Source organism: Phalaenopsis equestris, unplaced genomic scaffold (genome assembly GCF_001263595.1).
Source record: "Phalaenopsis equestris unplaced genomic scaffold, ASM126359v1 Scaffold000341, whole genome shotgun sequence".
Classification (NCBI taxonomy): Eukaryota; Viridiplantae; Streptophyta; class Magnoliopsida; order Asparagales; family Orchidaceae; genus Phalaenopsis; species Phalaenopsis equestris.
The window spans coordinates 362,762-388,147 of record NW_018164783.1 but is presented as its reverse complement, the minus strand read 5'-3'; the positions used below and the strand labels follow the sequence as shown (position 1 = coordinate 388,147).

General features: G+C 35.7%; 1 protein-coding gene across 1 annotated transcript; it reads left to right on the top strand.

Annotated features, from left to right (window-relative positions):
- Positions 1–3,062: 3,062 nt before the first annotated feature.
- LOC110025904 (UDP-galactose transporter 2-like) lies at positions 3,063–23,251 on the top strand. Its single transcript, XM_020726595.1, has 5 exons — positions 3,063–3,634; positions 4,337–4,521; positions 4,616–4,810; positions 22,386–22,547; positions 22,633–23,251. The coding sequence occupies exons 1-5, from the start codon at positions 3,493–3,495 to the stop codon at positions 22,987–22,989; spliced, it is 1,041 nt and encodes a 346-aa protein (XP_020582254.1). The 5' UTR covers positions 3,063–3,492; the 3' UTR covers positions 22,990–23,251.
- Positions 23,252–25,386: the final 2,135 nt, after the last annotated feature.

The following is a 25,386-nucleotide window of genomic DNA, read 5'->3' as shown; positions in this document are numbered from 1 at the left end:
CGGTTTGGACTGGTCCAGAAGTTAAACTGATGGAATTTGAACTGGCACAGACCTGGACTCGCGGGACTTAAATTACTTGCGGGATTTATACTAAAAAAGGTAGAATTTAAAGAGATTTTTTCTTTTTTTTAAGAGCTGTCCCTTTTTTTATAACAAAAAAATTTAGAAAACTAAATGGTGGAATACGGATTGGCGTGCATTTGGGACGCGAAGCTATTTAGCTCAAATGCACGCCAATCTGTATTCCACCATTTAGTTTTCTAAATTTACTCGTTATAAAAAAAGGGGCAACTCTTAAAAAAAGAAAAAATCTCTTTAAATTCTACCTTTTTCAATATAAATCCCGCAAGCAATTTAAGTCCCGCGAGTCCAGGTCCGTGCCAGTTCAAATTCCATCAGTTTAACTACTGGACCAGTCCAAACCGGTCCAACTACTGTCGGCCTGCCTTCCAACCCCCAAATCCCACGGCTCTGTCCCACCGATACTAAAGCTGTCAAAATGGCTCGTTATTTGCAAACAGTTCAGGTTCGATTCGTTTGATAGGTTAACGAGCCGAACACGAACATTTTTTTTGCACTCGATATATAAACGGGCTGATTATGAACAAAGATTTGTTCATCATGTTTGGCTCGTTTTGAGTCGAAATATTGCTTATCAATTATATATATATATATATATATATATAATAGATATGTAGTATGCTTAGAAAAATTAATTTAACTACAAGGCCACAAGATCATCCTACTACTGCATGATTAGGGTTGCCAAAACTACTCGTTATTCGCGAACAACTCATGTTCGACTCACTAAACAAATGAGTTGAACACAAATACAACTTCTGTGATAGAAATATAAACGAGCCAGCATGGATAAATCTGACAACTTTATCTGCTCCGGCGACTAAGCAAAGCGAATCGTCTAGCCCCCAAAATTGCTAGCCAACAAATTTCAGCCCAATCTACATTAGAGAAATCTCAAGAAATAGTCAAATTGACAATTTACATTGAGCCCCCAGCAAACGACCGCCCGACAAAAAATGAAGCCAGGTGAGAGGCTGACATAGGCACCCAGTTCTGTTTGACTGGGCAAGTTACCAGGATTCCGACCCTATCTGGCCGGGAGCTTACCCAGCCTTGTATCGCCTGGAACTTTCAGGGTCATGGCCCTGTTCGAATGAGAGCCTTGAAAGCCCCCAACCTAATATTCATATATTGACTATGATACCCCCATCATATCTACGTATAATGTGTAATTTCACATTCAACATCCATATAAATAGAGGTTCATTTCATCAATAAATGTTATGCCAATACTCTGTCATATATTATACTTTTGCTCTCCTTGTTCTCACACACTCTCTCTCCCCTTAACGCTCTATTCGTTGGGTGTGTCTTCCGGACAATTTTAAATTCAACACTAGAAATTCTCATTTAGAATTTTTTATTTTCCTATATATATACATACATACATGTATCTATATACATACATAAATGTATCTATATATACATACATACATGTATCTATATATACATACATATATATATATATATACATACATATATGTATATATGTATACATACATATATGTATATATGTATACATACATCTATGTATATATGTATACATACATACATCTATGTATATATGTATACATACATACATCTATGTATATATGTATACATACATACATCTATGTATATATGTATACATACATACATCTATGTATATATGTATACATACATCTATGTATACATAGATGTATGTATACATATATACATAGATGTATGTATACATAGATGTATGTATACATATATGTATATATACATATATGTATGTATACATACATGTATGTATACATATATGTATGTATACGTACATACATGTACGTATACGTACATACATGTATGTACATATATATATATATAGTATTTTTAAAAAAAATTAATTTTCCACAAGGCAACAAAGATTTATAACCAATTTAAATTATTAATTAAGAAAATAAAATAACAATATATTAAATTCTATTTAAATAATATATTAATATATTAAATAAGATTTTAGTCTCGCTCAATCCTTAACATTCTATGAAAGCTTGATTAGGGTTATCAAAATAACTCTTTGTTCGCGAACACCTCATGTTCGGCTCGCTAAGCAAACAAGCCGACACGAACACATTTTTTTTTCAAAATATAAACGAGTCGAATACAAACTGAGATATTTTTTAATGAGTCGAATACAAGCTGAGCCTAGGCTCTCTCGTGTATGGCTTGTTTACACTCCTAACCTGTACAACTCCCAACTACCATCTAAGCTAAACTCTATTGTCTTTTAAATATATACTTATTTTATTTTTATAACATTTCAAATAGTAATCTTATATATATATATATATATATTATTTTAAAAGGAAATCCATATTTGACAGAAGCCCAAATATCGATTTTCTATGCATTTTTTTGTCACGTGATGAGAGCCTGCGCAATGTGTCTAAAATTTCAGAACCCCCACGTCACGGCGGGATCGAATCCTTGATCTGATGGGACTTACAGTGACCCCGTCACCAACAGACCAAGGCCTCCACCAAAAAAAAAAAAATTTTATTTAGTAATATTCATCTTATTAAAATCACGATTAAATTCACTATATATATATATATATATTGATTTGAGGCTATGATATATATAAAGATTGGCCAGAGGCCAGAGGCTATGCTAGGAGCCTCCAACCAACCTCATGCGCCTAATCGCTCGACACATCCGCACACGAGCGAGATTGAACCCTAACCCCGGGGGACTTAGAATTGACATAACAGATGCCAACAAAAATGTCGGAGAACGCCACGCACACGCACATATATATATATATATGTCTGAATTTTTTCTCATAGTTATAAATTTATTTAAAATCAAATTAATTCTAGTTTTAAAATAAGTTGGAATTAATTTAATTAAAATCAAATTGAAAGACCTTGGAAGTTGAATTGGCCGACTTCAATGATTAGCATGGAAAACGAGGGGACTTATTTTAAAAGTCCATTAATTATATGGAAAGCTGTCGGGCGGCCATTGCCATCTTATCATCCGCCTCCCTCCTCTCTCATCACCTCCCATCTCTAATCTGCTTCACTCTAATTGCTGATGAGCAATGAAAGCCCAGTAATGGCGAAGACGAAGGATAAACAAGCATGGTGAATTCGAGGGCAACTTTTTCTATTTAAACTCTCAAATTCATGCTGAAATTGGGATACATTAGAAGAGAGAGCGAAGGAAGGGAGTAATATTCGATTGTTCCTTGCCGGGATCAGCAAGGAAGGAATTGAAACAATTAATCAAGGAATCGAGAGATACAAGCAATGAAGCATTGACACTTCTTCCCCTTCTGCCTTTTTTCTGAACCTCCTCCTTCGGCGGCATCAGCGCAGTCCTCGTTGCCGCTATTATCTCAAGTGGCGGAGGGGCTGAACTTCGCTTGCGGAGAGGAGGATACTAGGGATGGAGGAGGAACATCAACATAATGATAAGAAGTTGGCAGTGTCGGATGTTGGGGCTTGGGCCATGAACGTCATCAGTTCCGTGGGTATAATCATGGCGAACAAGCAGCTTATGTCCCCTGCAGGTTTCGCCTTCACCTTCGGTGAGTGCTCATGCTTGCGCTTCCCAGCTGATCTTTCTTTCTTTATGTCATTCTTCTAGCTCGCGGTCGAATTTTCTGAGGAAGAAAGTAAGATCTGTCATTAGCTCTGCTGTTTTCTACTCCTTGCGTACCAGTCTGTCTGAATATCTTGAATTTGGTGGGACTCTACGAAATCTGTAATTTCCGAATTTAGGTTTATTTTTGGTCCTGAATTTCTCTCTTCGTTTGAATTGGATAAAAGCGAAGGAAATACCCTGTGACTTATAAAAATGTCGCAGTTGGGCTGATTTTTTTCAGCCCCTCTTTTCTTTCACAGTTAGGTTACCAATATTCAAAAGTTTTATTATTATTATTATTATATTTTTAATTTCTGAAATCCTTGCTTCTATCCCTTCACGGATCGTTCGTACATATGTGGTTTAATTATTGCTATTTCTATTGTCTGAAGAGAGATTATTAAGTTATTGAAGATCCTGCATCTTCATTTATTTTTTTGCATCTTGGGTTATCATCTCTACTTCTAGAAAAGATCAGGGCACAACCATAGTCGAATCTGTTTGAACGAATACCAAACGTTGTTCAGCCTTTTAGCTGTCAGGAAGATGATGTTTGATGTCTCCTTTCATTTGTTATTTCACTCACATGGATTATTATTTTACAGTAGCATTAGTTTACCAGAGTGAACCACTGTTTTTGTTTCAGCGACTACTCTGACTGGCTTGCACTTCTCTGTGACTGCATTTGTTGGCTTCATTTCTTATGCCACCGGATATTCTGCATCAAAGCATGTTCCTTTGTGGGAACTTCTCTGGTTTGCCATTGTTGCCAACACATCCATTACAGGGATGAACCTGAGCCTCATGCTCAATTCTGTTGGCTTTTACCAGGTGCTGATTAACAACTTTATTTTCGGTGCATCTTTTTTATTAGTTCCAAATTTTCATAGCTCTAATATAACAATTTTCACTTGCTGTGTTTTAGATATCAAAGCTTAGTATGATTCCTGGTGTGATGGAATGGATTCTTCATGATAAGCACTATTCAAAAGAGGTGAAGATGACTGTTCTTGTGGTTTTTTTGGGTGTTGGAATTTGCACAGTGACAGATGTCAAAGTTAATGGCAGAGGTTTCATTTGTGCTTGCATTGCAGTTCTTTCGACATCCTTGCAGCAAATTGTGAGTGCATTCTGGGTCTATTTTTTTTTCAAGAATTTTGTCAATATCCTTGTTGGTTACATTTCTTACTTGTAAAGATTTTGTTTGACTTCTCTCATAAACTTTATTTAATATGAATGCATATGTTAGAGTGAGAAGGTCATTCTTTCTTTTTTTTTAGATTAAAGTATTCTAACCTGCAAGTGGTTTTGATGCTAATGCATCTATATTAAAATCAAGTCTATTAAATTGATAAATAGCTTTACACTAGTCACACTACCATAGCCAATGTACTTTTAAAAACAAAAGGTTTCTTAGTCTTTGTTTATTTTATAATTTTCACACCTCACCAATGGATCTTTCCTTTTATAAAGATTAAAGCATACATCCCTGCAAGTGGTTTTGATGCTAATGCATCTATATTAAAATCAAGTCTATTAATATGATAAATAGCCTTGCACTCGTCACACTGCCATAGCCGATGCACTTCTAAAAGCAAAGTTTTCTTAGAGTTTGTTTTTACAACTATCACATCTCACCATGGAGCCTAGAAGAAATTTGCAAAACCTAGCAGGACGGTGCAGGCTGAAATTTTAGAAACAATTCTGATTAATAAAAGCATATGATTTCATTAGGTATTTATCTACCAATAAGATCATCAGATCATCTAAAACTAATGATACAGCTAATGCAATAATTCATTGAAGGAAATAATTTATTGATAAATTCAACTAAATGATCTAACCTTAATCACCTTCTGAAGCTAAGGCTAACTGATGTAGTAGTATGAGCTTTCCCTTAAATGATGTTCAACTAATAACCTTCAATCATAAAATAATATGCATGAGTTTGCAGAAATAAGATCAGTAGGTGAAATCCTTCTGAGTATGATATAAATGATAAGGTATAGAGCATAAACATGATCAATTAAAAGGAGGAATAATTAGAGGATATTAAATTCTAACAATTGTAAATAATGTTAATAAGATAATATTTTAGTGTGGTAATCATTCAATGATTTTTGTTATGTAGTAGAGTTAATAAAAATAAATATTTATAAACTAGGGATAATTACATTAAAATATCAAAACATTCATTTGCATGCATACTACATTTGTGTTTTTTAAATGGCTTATCAATGATATTTATTGTAGGTTTTGGGAATTCAACGGAATACTTTATTGATATGAAAACGGGATAAAATTCATGTTACATGAGTCTTCAAATAAGAAGACATGAAAAAGAAAATAGCAGGAAATTAAAGACATCTAGATTACAATCAATTAATTCCTAATAACTATTCGGAAATAAAAAGGTAACGACATAAAATAGGAAAGGAAATAAATCCAATCCTCATAATTGCTAACACACATACACACACTTACACCCAAATAAAAGAGGGTTAATACCAAAAATACATGTATTGTACACATAAACATACATCATATGAATTTTTTATTATAATACAAGTTTTTATAAGGACTATAACTTGATCAAGTTTGATTATATGCCAACATAATTCATGTATTAGTGATGATAATATATAATGTTTTTTAGAATATGTGCAACAAATAAGATAATAAAGCTAACTATTACATCATATTAGAATGATCATGTAAAATACTATGAATAAAAAAGCACACGCCACAAGACTTTATTAACAATACAAATATGCCAACATGCCCCTATCCCTTACACAGTAGAGAGTTACCCACTTAATAAAGAACGCATGCATTCGAACATATCAATCATGACATGATCCTTCTTGCTCTAACATATAATGTTCCAGAAACTCTAAATTCAAAAGAATCATAGTTTATCTTACATTCAAAGCAATTCAAATAAAAATTATCTATGAGCAAAATCACCAACCAAGCATATTATTATGACTGTTGATTTTCAAGAATCTTTTCGATCTATATGCCACAATTAACCTAAAAAATAACCATATCTTATTTATTATTTTTATAATAAATTATTTTGAGCATTGGTTTTATAAAATCTATAATATACTCAAAAATTAAAAAAATTAAAAGTTATAGGAAATGCATTTTTATGAGTACTGTACATTCTTATATAACAAACAATGGGTTTCCACACACAAACATCCATTAAACCTAGGCCTAAATCTATATCAGTGATTCTTCTTTTTTTCAAACTCTATTATGCTATACTGGAGGAATCATACCTAGTAATTTAATATTAATCTATGTAACTAAATGCATACCTTATAAAAACAATAACATATGGTTACTGCTATCCCTCATTTTGTTCTCTTAAAAATATCACACAAGAATCTACTTAATTTCAATTTATTCTCAAAGGCGACTTAATTCTTTGTTAATCATAGAAATGACATAATCTACAATCACCGGAAAATAACTATAAACGAACAAGTCATGTTTTAGTATTAGGATTTATCTAGCTTAGGTATATTAAGATGAACGTGCTAATGATGTGAGGAGGAAGAGAAGAATAAGAAAGAGAAGAAAATGTCCAACCTTTACTCCCTTTTCCCTTCCCTCAGTATCCCTCAAATGACCTTGTTAAAGCCATCAAAGCCGCTGACTAGATGACCAAAGGTTCTCTTTCCTTGCACTCAAATTTTTTGGTTGACCTCTATCGTGCTCAAAGGAAACGATTATTTGTGCATGCTAGCCGCTCTCCGCGCTCTCGGTCTCTTCCACTAGCTCACCCATAGTTGCTTTCTCGCTTGCCCTCTCTTGTGCAGTGCTCTGAGAATCCTTATTTGGGATTTAAAAGACAAAGTTGTTGTGTGGGATTGGTGAATATGGCTTGCTTAGGTTGTTTGGTTCAAAAAATAAATAAAAATAAAAATAAAAATAAAAAAGAAAAGGAAAAAAAAAAGGGTTCTTACATTCTCCTCACCTTAAAAGAATTCCATCATTGAAATTCAAATCAACTGCATAAATCATAAATAAGAAATTTACACACAGACCTAAGGATAAAAGCATATATTTTACTGAAACACCAACACTATGATTTAAACATATGTCGAGTATTGCTCGGGTCTTTTGATTGCAAGGATCAATCGACACAAAATCGTCAACAAAAGCAATCTTTGTTAGGTTTAAGATATACTACACATCAATTTTATGTCTCAAAGTTCACATCAAAGCATACTACAAGCATTGAACATGAATCTTCGCATCTAACAAACACATCGTGAGGCTTATGCAAAGTACTACTTTGTATAGTTATTCACTCAGAAACTTACACATACAGAAATGAGGCTCTACCCAACTCCTCACATATACATATAGAACAAGAACTTTCTAAATGACATTTATTTAATAAATAATCATCATAAACACCAAGGCCACAAGAAAAAAATCACCAAGCAAACAAATCTTGCTCTAAAAGCTATCAAAGCTACCAAGCATAGCATTTTCAAAAGCAAAACCTCTCAGCATACCGCATTCAATATAGATGGATATGACAAGTATGAGAAGCATGACTTCTCATTAATGCATAAAATCACAAGATTTTATAAACCCATAAAACCTCACTAGACAATCATAAATATAGCTCTGGTGTCAATGCATAAAATTTATTGTATTCACCTTAATATGCATGCTAATCCTTAGACAACAAAAGCATTACAACATAATGAAAAAAAAAAGAAAAAAAAATCTCGAGCTATACAAAGTAAAACATGTTTATTAAGCAACCCCTGCTTTAATAAATATTCATCAAAATTATTGCACACTAATAGCTCAAATTAATTAAATAATTAAATAATTAATATTATAATTATTTGTTTGGCTTGTTATGTAGCTCATATTTGATTTGTTCATTAAATAGGCTGGTCGAACACTAATAATTTTTTTGGAGCTTTATTTATAAATGAGCCGAAAAAGAACTTTTGGCGATCGTGTTTGGCTTGTTTTAGCCCAAATTAATTAAATAACTAATGTGACAACATTTTTATTTTGCATTAAAAAAATGCTTAATTTAATTATTTTTAAATTCATTCAAACTAATTTTGAGTTCAACATGAGCTGTAATGAGCAAACAAATTCGAATTGAGTCTAACGCAAATATGGTAACGAGTCTTTTCGAACACTAGTCTATTTTAAACAAAAAACTTCCAGCTAGTCGAACTCGAAGAAGCATTGAGCTTGCTCAAATTCAACTCATTTATACCCTTGCTATTTTTCGTTGAACGTGTTCAACCCACCTAAGTTTATTTTCAATTTCTTTAAATTTAATAAGTGTCAATTTTATTGTTTATCTAGTATAATCATTTTTAAAATTTATTCTTTTAAGTTTTTTCCATATATCAGTCTTAATAAGCTCCTCTCCACCCCACTTAATTTGGCAATATGTGATCTTTTCCATTAGATGTTCATATTTCATATTACACTAGAGACACATTTTTATACTAACCACCCAACCTTAATTCTAGAAATTGTATCTTAGTTATATCCACCCTTTTTTTTGTTTAATATATCCAAAATATTTAGCACCATCACTTCCAGGTATCACTCTAATATTATACACTAAAATTGTATTCTCTAATTTTTGTTTTTTATTTCTAAGTTGTTTATCCTAATTAACAATCACAACTATGTTCAACAAAATTAACACATCCTTCACAGTTTTCTATAGATTTATCTAATCAATTTTGTTTTTTCCATACTCAAGTATCAACTAGTTCTGTAAGATATCTTCCTACTGTATAATACTTCAGTCGTATCTTAATCTTAACCACCTAACCATAATTCTCAAAATTATATTTTTATTTATATTTCCATTTTTTTGTATTAGATTTAAATTATTTTAAATTGTCACATGTATGTCATTTTATCTTTTATCAATATTAATCAATAGTTATTAATTTCACGTGCTATAAAATTATATATCATATATGTCATCTTTGGCCTACTAATTTTAAGTATTTTATCTTCCAAAATGATAGACCACGTGATTTATCATCGCCTTTTGATAGGGAACAATTAAACAAGAAGCTCCTGAGCCTTAACAGTGATTAAGGAATTGATAACCCTTCTTTCAACATTATAACCATCACACTGATACTTTTGGAGATTTTTTTCTCCTCTCTGGAGGTGCATTAGAGACTTGAGAAGTTTTCATGCAAACCACATAATTATTATATATTTATATATCTAACACCTAAAGTTTGATATTTACATCTATAACACCTTAGTATTTTTGATCTGATATTAGACATTTGAGATTTATGGATGTAATTATGAAAGTATGAATGTTAGGTATATAAATATGTAAAAATTGTGTGCTATGTATGTAACTGCCCCTAGAGATTTCTAAAAGCGGGATGAACCGAGATGAGGAGATAGGAAAAGAAGACTAATGCGTAAAACTTGGAGTATACCATGCTCTCCAATCTTTCATTGCCCAGTGTATTACATAGCTATAATTATATTAAGGAGAAAGATAAAGTGCCATATACATATCTTTGGTGCCCGAATTGGTTATGATATGACAACACTCTTCCTTTGGGAACCACCTGAGGTAATTATTTTTGAAGGTGGTGTAGTGTTGCTAAGACCCTCCCGCAAGTTGATGGATCGTGGAAGAATTGTTAGCTTGGTGCGAAGTTCATGAAATTTGCACTTGGAGAGAGCTTTAGTAACTATGTCAGGCGGTTGATCCTGGGAGTAAATGTATTCAATCCGTAGTTGTTTAGAGTGAATTTGATCACAAATAAAATGATAATCGATCTTTATATGTTTCATGCTTGCGTGGAAGATATGATTGTTTGCTCGAGAGATGGCAGTGATATTGTCATAGTGAAGTGGAGTCGGTTGGTTGGTGTCAAAGCCAAATTCTTGAAGGAGCTTGTGAAGCCATATAATGTTTGTAGTTGCTGTAGCCAGGGCCTGGTACTCCGCCTTTGTCAAGGAATGTGACACCGTGAATTGTTTCTTAAGTGTCCACAAGGCTAATGTGTCCCTGAGGAAAGATCACACTCCTATGGTGGATTTGCGTTCTAGCTGATCACCAACCCAATCAGCTTCAGCGTATGATCGTAGGTGAAGATCTTCCGGTCAAACTTACAACCCAAAATGGCTTGTTCCTTTCAGATATCCAAGGAGATGTGTAAGATATTTGTAGTGGGTTGTGGGAGGAGAGTGCATATGTTGACATAAGTAGTTGACAGCCTAGGCGATATCCAAACGAGTGATCGTAAGGTATTGGAGAGATCCTGTCAATTGATTATAAAGAGTGGGGTTATGAAATGGTGTACCTGATTTTGAAGAGGTCGATTTGCATATAGGGATAGGTGTGCAGAGTGGCGTGCAATCCTCTAGTCCGACATTAGAGAGTAGTTGTAATGTGTACCGCTGTTGATTTAGGTGATAGGAGCTTGTTGATTTTTGGACTTAAATTCCTAAGAAGCATCCAATTGTGCTGAGGTGTTCGAGCCGGAATGTAGCAGCCAGAGTTTCGGTTAATTTGGAGGTTTCACCTAGATTGTTTCCCTTGATAAGGATATATCGACATATTTTAAAACAAACATTTGAATGTCATTCTGATGATATAGGAGGGAAGGATCCGCCTTGCTGAAATATAAACCCTTTATCACAAAAGAAGTCAAAGAAAGTAATAAACCATTGCCTCGGAGCCTGCTTTAGGCCATATAGTGATTTTTGTAGTAAGCATATGATTTGGAAGTTGTGGATTTTGAAATCCTGCCCTGCTGGTTGTTTAATGTAAATTTTCTCATTAAGGGTGCCATGCAAAAACCCATTGGAGATGTCGTATTGGAGGATGGGCCAATTGTGATGAAAATTCACCGTAATGAGTATGCTAATGGTAGGAAGTTTGGTCACTGGGCTGAATGTTTCATAGTAATTGACTCCAAATTTCTGCTTGTGACCTTGGGCAACAAGGCAGGCCTTATGACGTATGACTTCTCTAAGGTTCATTTTTTGTTTTGTAGGTCTACGTGGACCCAAGTATGGGTTGTATGCTTGGTTGAAGCGGGTTGGGTTCAGTGGTTTTTTGGTGTGGTGAAGTAGATTTAGTTTCTGAATGTGTTTCAGGTTACCTGTTTTTGTTCTAGTGATCATGGGATTGTTTGGGGGAGGTATGTGAGGAGATGGTGGTGTGGGAGATTCTATAGGAGAATGAAGTGGGTCATTGTAAATGAGATGCAGTGTTGGAGGTAATGTAGGAGGTTGTTTAACCGTAGGTTGGAAGAGAGTTGTGGGTTGTAGGAAATAGGGTGGAATGTGGGCTGAATTGGATGGTTTGCTAGCTGACGGTGAGGTTGGGTTTTGTAGAAAGCGAAAAGTGTTTTCATCAAACATGATGAAACACCATGTGTCGTGAGATGATGATTTTATTACTAACAGGATTGTAGGATTTGTAACCTTTGTGATGGAGAGAATAGCGAAGAAAAAAATGCATTGAACTGATTGTGATTCAAGTCTGTCTTTGGTTTGAATTTTTCGCCATGGATAACAAGCACTTCCAAAAACACAAGTGTGGATGTAGGTTGGTGGAGATTTATGAAGATGTTCATATGAGGATATATAATTTGTAGTTCGAGTAGGCATCCAATTTATGAGATGAACGGCCGTTAAAAGACCCTTGGTCCAAAATTTGTATGGGACATGAGCTTGAGGTAGTAGAGCACGAATGGTCTCCATAAAATGTCTATGTTTATGTTCCACCACTCTATTTTGTTCAGATGTGTAGGGGCAGGAGTATTGATGAAGAATGCCTTTTGTAGTTAGGAATTGGTTTAGGTCGTGGTTGTTATATTTGCCACTTCAATTAAAGCGAAGAATTTTTATGTTGGCATTGAATTGGTTTTGTTATAGATTAATGAAATTTTGAGTAATCATTGGCATTTGAGATTTGGAGTATATAAAAAAAACCCAACAAAAGCGAGAGAAGTCATCGACAAATGTACATAATATGTATAACCTTGATAAGAGGGAATTGGGGATGGACCCTATACATCACTATGGATAAGTTCTAATATATTGTAGTTGTCTTATAGCGGTATAAATGGTTGTTTGTGAATTTTGGTAATATTGCAAATGCTATAAAAAGTTGGAATAGATGGAATATATCGTGATTGTCTTTTGGAAATTGCAGTGACTATCTTCGGATGAGGATGACCCAGCCATCTATGGTAAAACTCAAAGTAATGTGCTTTGGAGATGGAAGTAGCCAATGCTTGTGGTGTGATGGTGGAGAATGGAATGGAGTAGAGACCATTAGAGTTGGGTCTCTATAGGATCATTTCGTGAGTTTGTGGATCAAAGATAGAAAACGCAAAGGAGTCAAATGAGACAACAATGTTGTTATATTTGGTTAGTTGATGGATAGATAATAGGTTGTGAGATAGGAGAGATGTATGATGAATTTGAGAAAGTTTGAGCTTACGGTTGGGATTAGGGAGGATGCCATCACCCTTGTGTTGAATTGAAACGGTTTGCCCATTGCCAATTGTGACTTGTTCGGTACCATAATATGAATTTGCAGGTTGCAGTTGATTTATGTCGGATGTGAAGCACGTTGTTGCTCCGGAGTCTAAGATCCACTCTTTGGACGTGGTCATAAGAGCGTGAGGAGGAACCGTGGGTCGGTATTCAAGATTTATACGGTGCCAACGTATTGATACAGAATGCTCGGATTTGTTGTAAATTTGACAAATGACAGAGCAGTTGTATTGTTTACCTCCAAGGCATTCATTTGTGTATCCTCTGCGTTGGTTCGTATTTGAGTTTCACCCTCTACGTTTGCTGTGAAATTGACCTCGCCTCCGAGAAGCCATGAGGGCCATTTGGGTTTGTATGGATGTTGTGTTTGGCATTTTCAGTTTGGAGATTAATTTCCTCTCTGCACAGTAAGGAGTAAAGATCTTCGAGTGCTATCGGTTGAAGCATGGTACAATTAGAGGTCTTGAATGCATTGTAGATTGGTGGAAGACCATTTAGCATGTATAGAATAATGTCCTCTTGGCTTAGGTGGGATCCGACAACGTGTATCTAGTCTACTAGGTCTCAGATTATTAAGCGATATTGATGTATTGTATTATCCTTCATAGTGATGTGATGCAATTCATTCTTCAGTTGGATTACATGCGAGCGATTTGTGGGTTGTAGTCGACGTTGTGCGGTAGACTGTAGATGCGGAATATGGGTAAGGACAGCAGGGCTGATGCTCGAGTAGAGAAGAGCAATGAAGCTGTGGTTGAGCAGCTTCCATAAGTGAATTTGGGGATTCTCTGCATTGTCATTGTTGTCACTTTGGAATTGTGGAGGGCAGACAACTTCCATCAAGAAATCCATAAAACCCATTTGCCTCAAAGGTTTTCAAGACTTGGCCCTTCCAGATGTGATAATTTAAAGTGGTAGGTTGGTTTTGGGTGAGGTGTTTGAGGTGGAAATTCAAGAATTTAAGAGCACGTGGGAATTTGATTATAGGAGCAGTTCGAAGAGTTGATTGGGAATCTGAGACCATGGATTCATCCATTTGCGGGAAGAAGAAAAGGGTTTACCAGATGTTGGGAGAAAGAGATCGAGTTTCCCGGGCACGGTTCTCTGATACCATAAAAGCTGGATGAGCCGATATGAGGAGATAGGAAAAGAAGAAGACTAATGTGTAAAACTTGAAAGTATACCATGCTCTCCAATCTTTCATTACACAATGTATTACATAGTTGCAAGTATATAAAGGATAAATAGAAAGTTCCAGATGCATATCTCTCATAACCGATTTGGTTATGATGTGGCGACACTCCTTCTCTGGGGACCACCTGAGGTAATTATTGCTGAAGGTGGTGTAGTGTTGCTAAGAACTTCACTTTTTTCATGATTCTTTTGGTCTTGTAGTATTCAAGGCAATGGTCTGATGTGTTTAGACTTGTCTGTTAAGTTATACTAAAATGTAGGAAGGAAACCTGGTGCATTAGTAGCAGTATTTCTCTTACTTCAAAGTTACCTGGGAATCTAGGTCTTCTGGATACATGAGTTTGGCCAATCTTTTCTTTCTTACGCCTACTCATAGATCACCGCAAAATCTTGATAGGAATTTTCAATGAAAGCACATCAATCTTTATCTAATGTAAGATCATATTTATAAATAGATGAAATATAATAATTTATTTGTAAATGTATCTTGTAAGTCTCATGAATGAAATGAAGCAAGTTTTTTGAGCAATAATTCCTATTTGCTATCAGAGCCAACCCTATCGGCTCAAGTCTTCGTCGTCGTCTTCCTAGCAAGCTCTGATCCCGTAGGGTTTGATCGTGAAACTGCGGAATCAGATCGGGAGTCACTTCGTCAGCCTTGTCTCCTCAGTCGTCTGCTTCTTCTCGGCAGCGGGCTTTTTCTTGGTTGTCGGTGCCATCGGAATAGGGATCACGTCTCCTAGGATTCGGTCACGAATGGTGTTACGATCAACTTCTTCCCGACTGTATTGCGAGAGAAGCAGAGGGGAGCGGCACTAAACGAAGGAGAGGCACCGTGCGAAGGAGCGAATAGCGCTGGGAAGGAGTGGCACTGTGTGAAGAAGTCTCAGATGGGAGAACATTGGATCATGGCGGAAGACATAAATGGGATGGTGTGAAACCAAAGTTTGCTACTAAGGTGAAGATGCCAAAGACATCTGCTAAACTTAGGAACCTTGCAGCCAGTGGAAATCTCTCGAAGGTAAAGGCTTCATTCAAGTTATCTGAGTCTGGAAAGCAGGCTGAAAAGAAACCGGTGAAGTTTCTTTTTTGGGTCGGAGAAACGTTGGGGTAATTTTTTGTAAGGATGTCGTTTGGAGATCGAGATAGTGCGGGAGTTAAATGACTTTTAGTGAAGATAGATCCTGAAGTTCTGAAAATCTTGGTCTAGCTCATACAGGGAGTTAGCATCTTGATCGGAGCCACTACCTCAACATGTACTCTAATGCAGGTGAAACTAGATCTTCCTCCCGTGGATCTGAAGCTCGATGGACTGACTACATATCTGAGTTGGTCACGCCAGATTGAGCCCGCTCTAATAGGGAAAAGATACTAGAAGGATACCTGATAGGGGTCGTGCCAAAGAGTGACAGTGTTGAGGGGATAGTGGAGAACCACATATGCATTGATTTACAGCTGGTTGCTCAATTTAATGGTTCCATCGATTGTGACATTAGTGAATGACATTCAAAAGGTGAATATCATTTGGGCAAAGCTGAAGAGAAATTATGTTGGTACTAAGAACCACATGAGGGTGTTTCAGATTCAGCATGAGATATAGGCATTCGTTCAGGGTGATAGATCGGTTTAGGAGCACTTTATAGACCTTGAGCTACTATAATAAGATCTTGATTACTTCTCACTTTTATCGAGCTATGTTGATCCAGGGTGCAAGAAAGGGGGAGATCTTTACATTAATGAAGACTATGCAATTTTTGGCTCATCTAAGCACGACCATTGATAAAAGAATATCAGTTCTTCTAGCTCAGGCAACTATCCCTACAGTAGATGAGGCCATTTTTGTGATGATATAGAAGAAGGGTCGCATGAAGCTACACTTTTAGCTGAGTGGTTTTTCTGGTGCATGATCAACATTGGCTGTTGCGAGCCAAGGTATGCTTGTTATCTATGGGAGACTCACAAGTACTACAACTGTGGTGAAGTTGGACATTTGAGCAGTGCCTGTTCTAAGCCACCTAAGGAATGAGAGAGACAGGTGTACGTGGACAAGGTGGAGGTCATTGTTGTGGTCGTGGGAGTTGCAAAGGTGGAAAAGGGGGCTACCGGACAAATCTGATGGTAGTAGAGAACGGGGGAGCGACATGTGTGATCTTTACTAGTGAGGATCAAAAGTGTCTGGAACTGTTGAAGAGGAAACAGAAAGCAACAGGAGATGGAGCTGGGGATGTTTCAATCCGTTGACATCAAGGGATAACATTGCCACTTATGCTTGCTTTAGCAAAGATACCAGTGACACACTTGCTCTTGCCTCTATTTCCACCACAGAATCACCAGAATGGATCACAGATTCCGGTGTTTCTCGTCACGTGATAGGCACTGCTGGAGAGTTCTCTTCGTATAATCATTTAGCAGTACCAGAGAGTATACAAACTACTGATGGTATAGCGCAGTCAGTAGTTGGTAAGGGTAAAGTGAGATGTACTAGTTATATGACTTTGTCCAATATTTTCCATTCTCATTTTTTTTAATAAACATATTCCAATTAAAATGCATCATTTCTTTTAATTTTCCTTAGGTGATCTTTAAAGAGAAAATGGATGGGTCGGCCACTTGAGACTTGAACCTGACATAGCAGACTCTGGTACTTGCACCGAGAGGGGATGGACTCAGCTTTGACATCTATGGTGGAAAGTGTTGCAGTAGGAGAATCTGAGAGGAACGTCGTGGGTATGTTTTACTGCTGCATCACAGATATATGGTTTACTAAGTTGGTTGTATCGATCAATGTATGACAAAGCTAATAAGGAGAAGTCGGTGTGTGATGCTTGCGAGTTTGGCAAGCTCATTAGGAGCTCTTATGTCAGTTCTGGGAATAAGAGTTCTGGTGTGTTTGATTTGATGCATTTTGATGTATGGGTATCTTGTCTTATTAGTTTTATGAATGGTTATCAGTATTTTGTTACTTTTATTGATTATTTTTCTCGTGTTACCTGAATATACTTGATGAAACAGAAGAGTGAGGTGGTTGCTTGCTTTAAAGATTTTCATAAGGCAATCCAAACCCAATATGGTGCGGTTGTGAGACGTTGAGATCTGATAATGAAACTGAATGTCAACGAAGCATTTTAGACTTACCTGTCAACTCAAGGGATTCAACACCAAACCACATGCCCATACACACCAACAAAGAATGAAGTAGCAGAGAGGAAGAATCAACATCTTCTAGAGGTAGCCCATAACATGATGATGACAATGAATATCCCACATCACTTATGGGGGCAAACAGTGGTCACAATCACTCAACTTATTAACAAAATGCCCTCAAACCTGCTGGAATGGAAATCTCTTTATCAGATGTTGAAAGGAGATAATAGTGAGATTCTTCCGTTGAAGGTATTTGAATGTGTATGCTTTGTAAAAGACAACAGATAATCTGTAGGGAAGTTGAATCCCAGAGCTGTGAAATATGTGTTCGTGGGTTATTCTGCCTACTGTAGCCTTATTGAGAAGGGACTCTTTGTGAGTATGGTTGTTTCATTCAGAGAGTTTGAACAATACTGCACTCTGGAGTTGAATTCACTATTTGGCAACTCAACCAATGCTGAAGATATGAGGCAAAAGAGAGTGAGTAATAGTGGTGATAGAATGATGCATGTGGTACCAATGTCATGTCCTGTGATGTGGGATGAATCAACTGAGGAGACGGAAATCGAGATTGAACCTAGAGGTGGTGGGATTCAGATTGAAGGTGTGCTAAGGGTGTATGCACTGAGGAAGAAGCAAACCGAGGGAACAGAGTCTGTCGTGCCAACAAGTCCCTTATCCTTATCTTCCCCAACTCTTGAGACTCCCACACCATTCACATTTGATTCAAAACTCCCAAGTGATAATATTCATCCTCTGTCCACTCCTACCTCCCTAATTTTAAGGAGAAACAACCACAAATACAGAACATTTCCTGATCGTTTTGGGTAGGAACTAAACACTGCAAATTTTATTTCTTATTATAATAGCTCACCTTTGCATGGAGCATTTATTGCATCATTGGACTCTGTCTGTATACCCAAGTGTTGACAAGTTTCTAAAGAGGATTCCTTAGGTGAAAAGCGGCGACGCATAAAGAGCTTGGTGCTCTTGATAAAAAATAAACATGGGAGAGTGTACCACTACGAGCAGGGAATAAGACAGTTGGATGCAAGTGGAGCTTCATGGTAAAACAAAGTCCAGGAAGGAATATGGAGATATTAAAAGCACTATTAGTGGCAAAAGGGTACAGTTAGACATATGACATTGACTACGATGAAACCTTTGCACCAATTGCAAAATTGAGCAATGTGAGGACACTGGCTTCTCTGGCCGTGAATGTTGGTTGGAGACTCCACCAACTGGATGTGAATATTGTTTTTCTTCATGGGGCTAGTGGATGAGGTATATATGGATATACCACTAGGATTTAGTACATCCCAGATAGTAGGCAATGTGTGTAGGCTCAAGAAGTCAGTCTCCTCGAGCCTAATTTGACAAGTTTAGAATGACGATGGTTGGCATGGGATATCAATAGATCGATGCAGACCACACGGTGTTTTTTTGCAACATAAAAGCCACACTACCATACTTGCTGTGTATGTGGATGACATAATTATCACTTGTGATGATGAGACAGATTGTTCAACTGAAACGAAAATTGGGAAAACAATTTGAGGTAAAGGATTAAGGACAACTCAGATATTTACTTGGGATTGAAGTCGCTCATAGGCCTCAGGGGATGGTCCTATCCCAGAGAAAGTATGTGCTAGATCTTCTCACGGATACATATATGAGGGGATGCAAGCTACAGTCTCTCCAATTAATCAGAAGGTCAAGCCCAGTGCAGAGGGATGTGAATCGGTTGATCGTGAGAGTTACCGGAGGCTAGTGGGCCGCTTGATCTATCTGTGCCGCACTCGATCATATACCTCTTTTGCAGTAAGTGTGGTGAGCCCTACATGCATGATCCAAGGAAGGGCCTTAGGATGTTGTGTATCAGATTCTGAGGTATCTTAAGAGTGCACCAGGGAAATGGTTGATATTCAGGAAGAATGATCATGTAGATATTGAGGGCATTTGTGATTATGACTGGACAAGTTGTGCTGATGACAGACGATCCACATCAGGATACTGCATGTATGTTGGTGGCAACTTGGTCTCATGGAAGAGTAAGAAATAGTCAGTTGTGGTAAGATCAACAACAGAGGCAGAATACAAGTCCCTGACATTAGTAGTTGCTGAGATGATCTGGTTGAAAGCCTTGTTGGTTGAACTCAAAGTAGAGCAAGGAACTCAAATGAAGTTGTGGTGCGACAATAAGTAGGCAATCAACATTGCTAACAACTCGGTGCAACATGATAGAACCAAATATGTGGAGATTGATAGGTTTTTCATCAAGGAAAAGCTGAATAACAGACTACTGGAGCTTTTTCATGTAGCAACTGGAGAGCAAGTGGCGGACTGCCTCACCAATTGACTAGCTCATTAGATTTGTCTAGGTTATGTGACGAGATGAGCTTAATAAATACCTTTTGCTCATCTTGAAGGGGAGTATTGTGATTTGTATCTAATGAAGGGTCATATTTGCAAATAGATGAAATATCGATATTTATTTGTAAATGTTCCTTGTAAGGTTCATTGTGATTTGTATCTAATGAAGGGTCATATTTGCAAATAGATTAAATATCGATATTTATTTGTAAATGTACCTTGTAAGGTTCTATATAAGCCCATCATGAATGAAATGCAGCAAGTTTTTTGAGCAATAATTCCTATTATATTCATCACAACTAATTTTTAAATCATTTTGGCTTGTTTTGTAAAATAATTTGGTCTTCATATTTACATATTATATTTGTGTGGTTTACTTCTTTTAATTTCTTCATTTAGGAATTAGATATAGTTCTTTGTTACTATTCCCTAGGCTAAAATTACCGTTCTAATATTTTCATTACTAATTTTATATCATATTAGTTATTTCATGATTTATCTGATTTGTATAAGGATATTTGCAGAAAGCTAGCTGCTACTATCTGCAACAATTATAATTTTTTTTGCTGATATTAATTGGAGGTAAGTTATGTTCAAGCTGGTAATTAAGTATAGACGTGTTTAAGAAATTAAATGCTATAAATTAATGGCTATTTAAAAGTATATCACATATTGAAATTAACACATGAAGACAAAAAATAAGATTAATTCATATTTCATTTCACTTAATTTTATCTTATTTCATAACATTGTTGCGACGATTATTCAAAGTCAACAGTTGAGCTGAAATTGAATTGAATTGCGTGATAAAAATTAAAAATGTATTGAAAAAGTTTATAAGATTTAATAATGACTCAATAATAATATATTCGCTAATTCAATAAATAATATTTTAATTTAGGATATTTTATTCTTAAAATATTAAACTTTTTGACATGTTATTTTAATTATTTTACCATTTTTATCAGTCTTTCTTTTCTAACAATCTGATCTAAATCAAAAAAATTGAAAATCGATCATTATTAGAATTGCTTAGGTCATCAAATTTTACCTAGTTATTTCATACGATCAATTTTGTAGAGTAATTTTTTTTTTTCAAATTGATTGGGTTGGGGTGGGACAGTTGAGAGAGCACAATTCCCATTTCGTAGACAACCATGCATCTTATTCTTACGTATTTGCCGTTTTTGTTTTGAGTTGGCTATCTTGGATTGTTGTTGGGAATCTCATGGAATATTTTTTGCATCTTTTTTCTCTGGATTAAGAGTTCTTGAAGGAATTTTTTGGGCTTCCTTATTGCTAGCTTACTATTATGGTATATCCATTCCTTAAATTGAGTTTTTAGATGTAATCATATCTGGAATTAAATTAGGCTATCTTTGTGCAAACCATTACTAACGTAGGGATGGGAAATCTATAAATAAATTCTCAAGAATGTTATTATTATTTAACATCAATTGGATGAAGTTTCAAATTCCAATTTTTAATCATTTGTAAAGCTTTGATATATGATTATTTTGAGTGCAATACAAATGCGGAAACTTTTATTTATTTCTTTTTGCCTTTTTTTTCACATATGTAAACGCACGCACCCCACATATTTAAGGTCTTGAACCGAAGACCTCTTGGTTGAAAGAAAAAAGCTCTCAACTACTAGACCATAGTGGGTTGCCTAACAAGTGTGGCAACTTAATATGAGAAAGCTGTTTCTATGTTTCAGCGTGAAGCCTCAATTTTCCTTTGATGGTTTCCTTTCTTTTTTAATCTAATATTTTAGTTCTTTGCTTGCTAGAGTTCTTGGTTTTATTTAAACATGGTACAATTGAAATTTATTTGCATTGAAAATTTTCTAATTACCCGTTGAACTTGGTTGTTCCGAATTTCTCATTGATTTTCTTATGATCAAATCAAGTATTTCATTCTCTTCTGTATTTTAATTCTCATATTTTTTAAGTTTGAACCTAGAAAGTTTGTGCATTTAAAATTTTTTTCTAGATGAATATTTGTTTCTTTCTTGTTTTTATGATCAACATTTAGACCCTAAATCACCTTCTATTAACTTGGATGTAATTACCTTATTCAGTAAAATAACTGCTTGTCTTATATTTATGCTTGAAAAGCTTCATCATGTTCTCTGTCAGCAGAATTATCATCGACAAAAACTATTACAGCTTCCAAGTTCCTTTTAAGCAGCCAGAAAGTTCTATTTGTTTTAATTCATCATGGCAAGCTATAAGATGATTGCAATCCAAGTCTTCAAACATTTAGTTCGATTTTGGGGTTGAGACTTTATCAAATATAATATATAGTTCTGGTTTTTATTAACTGGACTTACAGGCATGATTTATATATAGTTCTGGAAGCTTTCTTGTTTTATTTTGTTACAAGGTAGCTAATCATCAGTCTATTATTTCATTTTGCAGTCCATTGGTTCCTTGCAGAAGAAGTATTCAATTGGATCTTTTGAACTACTTAGCAAAACAGCACCAATTCAAGCTCTCTCTCTTTTAATTCTGGGTCCTTACATTGATTATTATCTCAATGGTAAATTCATTCTCAACTACAAGTTGACTTCGGGCTCTATAGTAAGTTATTAACTATCGTCTCATATCTATGTCGATCTTGTCTGAATGTAAGAACACAATGTAAGCCACATTTCCGATTCTGCAGTTCTTCATTCTTCTCTCATGTGCACTTGCCGTCTTCTGTAACATCAGTCAATACCTCTGTATCGGCCGTTTCTCGGCTGTATCGTTTCAGGTGTTGGGCCACATGAAAACAGTTTGTGTGCTTACTCTTGGCTGGTTACTCTTTGATTCACAGCTGAGCTTAAAAAACATTATGGGGATGGTTCTGGCAATCGTCGGCATGGTTGTCTATAGTTGGGCGGTTGAGTTGGAGAAGAAGACAAATGCTAAGATTTCTCTATCCAAAACAAGCCTAACTGAAGAGGAACTCCTTCTTTTGAGAGAGGGAATTGAAAATTCTTCCACAAAAGATGTGGAGCTTGGGGATCCCAAGGCCTAGCAACAAAATGAGAGGGTTCTGTAACACTAAAATTACTTATTTTTTTAATGAGGTAAGAGGCTTTCGATCAAATCATTTGTTCAATATCTGTCTTCCACTGAGAAAATTCTGTGAAGGATGGACTTGATTATTTTGTATTGAGGGTTAAACGTTATGTATTTGTCTTTCTTACATGAAAATTTAAATGGTATATGGTCATCATTTTTTTTATGCAACTTATCCATGGCCTTCATATTGAGGTTAAGGTGATTGGTAAATGTTGTATACCTTTTGTGGAATAATTTTATTTTATTTTATTTTTTTAAATGTCATTTTCAAGATATCATTCAAAGATAGTTGGATTAATCAAATGAATTATACTTCACTACTTGAAAGCATTCAAACAGGATTTTCCTGGTTCTTGTGTTTATAGTTGATGTCAATGTAAGGCCCACTATTTAATTTTCAAATTACTCATTCTAGTGTTCCCCTCCCTCTCTTTCTCTAAATTATTTTTGCACACGGTTCGCAACATCTCAACATGACTTTCATTTTTCTTCGCGCACAATGATATAGTGTAAGACTGCACAAACACATCATTCAACATTTGTTAAATTAATCAATTGTATAATGCTTTGCTCTTTAAAAGCAATGAGACTCAAAAAAATATATACTACTGGGTCAACATGTATATTTAAATGATAAGTAAAGTTTTATTGTACATCGATCAAGTTTTTGATGTTATTGGTGGGAATTGATGTTAATGAGTCAATTTAGGTTAATACTTGATGAGAATTTGAAATTTAGGTTCAAAAAAATTACAGTGTTACTTGTTATTTTATTTTATTTTGTATAATTTATTACTTGTGTTTGATTGTATAGAATTTATTGTACTTTGTTATTAGAAAAATCCAAAAAATATTAAAAGTATGTATTTGTTTTTCACAAGTTTAATGTTTAGTGTGTTTCTTATTTTGATTTCATTATTTTTATTTGTGACTTGTGTTGGTTGTTAGTTTTGGGTCACTAGTTAGTTTTAGGTTGTATATATAAGATAGATTTTATTAAACTAGTAATATTTCACTTTAAAATTGAGAAAATTGCTAAATAAATTAAAAACCTTACAAAACTCGAAAATACTTTAAGAGAAATGTTGAACCCTCATAAAGAAAACACTCAACTTAGACTGCTTAAGGATTTTGCCAACTCTATGGTAGAGGAAATTTATCGTAGCATTCATAACCCTATCATTGAAGCCAAAATCTTTGAACTTAAACTTTCAATAATACAAATTTTCCAAAATAATCAATTTGGAAGTTCATGAACAGAAGACCCAAGCTTACATTTAGCTAGTTTCTTAGAGTTATGTGTGACTTTTAGGTATAATAATGTCTCAAATGATGTTGTTAAACTTAGGGTGTTTCCATTTTCCTTTAAAGATAAGACTATGATGTGGTCACAACTTAGAATAACTTAGCACAAAAATTCCTAACTAAATACATTCATCCATTAAAACTTTCAATTTTGGAAATGACAACTTTTTTCAACGAGATGGATAGTGAGTCAATATATGAAACCTGAGAGAGATTTAAGGAGTTACTTAGGAAATGCCCAAACCTTAACCTTAATGATTAGTTAAATATACAAACCTTTTTATAATGGATTGGTGGGATGTTGACCTTATTTTTGATGAGTTCTTTCGAAGCCTAAGATCTAGCCATAGGAATTTCCTGTTGACTATCCTAGAGGACTTAGTCAATGGAGCTCTCCCACATATAAATTCCAAACTCTTATTTACTCTTCTTGTGAAGTCTCACATAGGTGGTCACAATCCCCAAAATGTCATTTGGGATGATCAAGACCAACTTGTGGAGACTCGAGAGTGAGCTCCTATAGGTTTAATCAGGCCTTAGGACAATCCTGGGTGACTTGGTCTTGGTCACAACCTCACATAAACCCAAAAACCTAAACTCACATTGCACTTGACCTATCCCCACACTCTTTTTGAAACTCATGTAGGTGGTCCCAAGCCTTAGTTGTTGGCTATGGTGGCTAGGACCAACATATGGGGGATCTAAAATGGGCTCTCCCATTGGTCTAATGGCACAAGAAGGGTGATTTCATGACCAACATATCCAATGAGCTTCAATTCCTCCAAAACACCCACCCTTGGCTTGGTCGGTCGCTCTAGTGGCTGGAAAACCCAAAATCGAGAGCTTGCACGTTGCCCTAGACCCAAAATTGAGCTCATCCCTTTTGGCTCTCTCTCAGCCCTCCACCAATGGTAGCCTGAGGCCTCCCCTTTGGCCTCAATTATAAATAGCCCCCTCCACAGCCAAATTTGAAGATCATCCAAAACCTAGGGGAAACTCTGCCCAATTGCTTCCAGAGCTTCTCGCAGACCTCTTAAGTGCAATC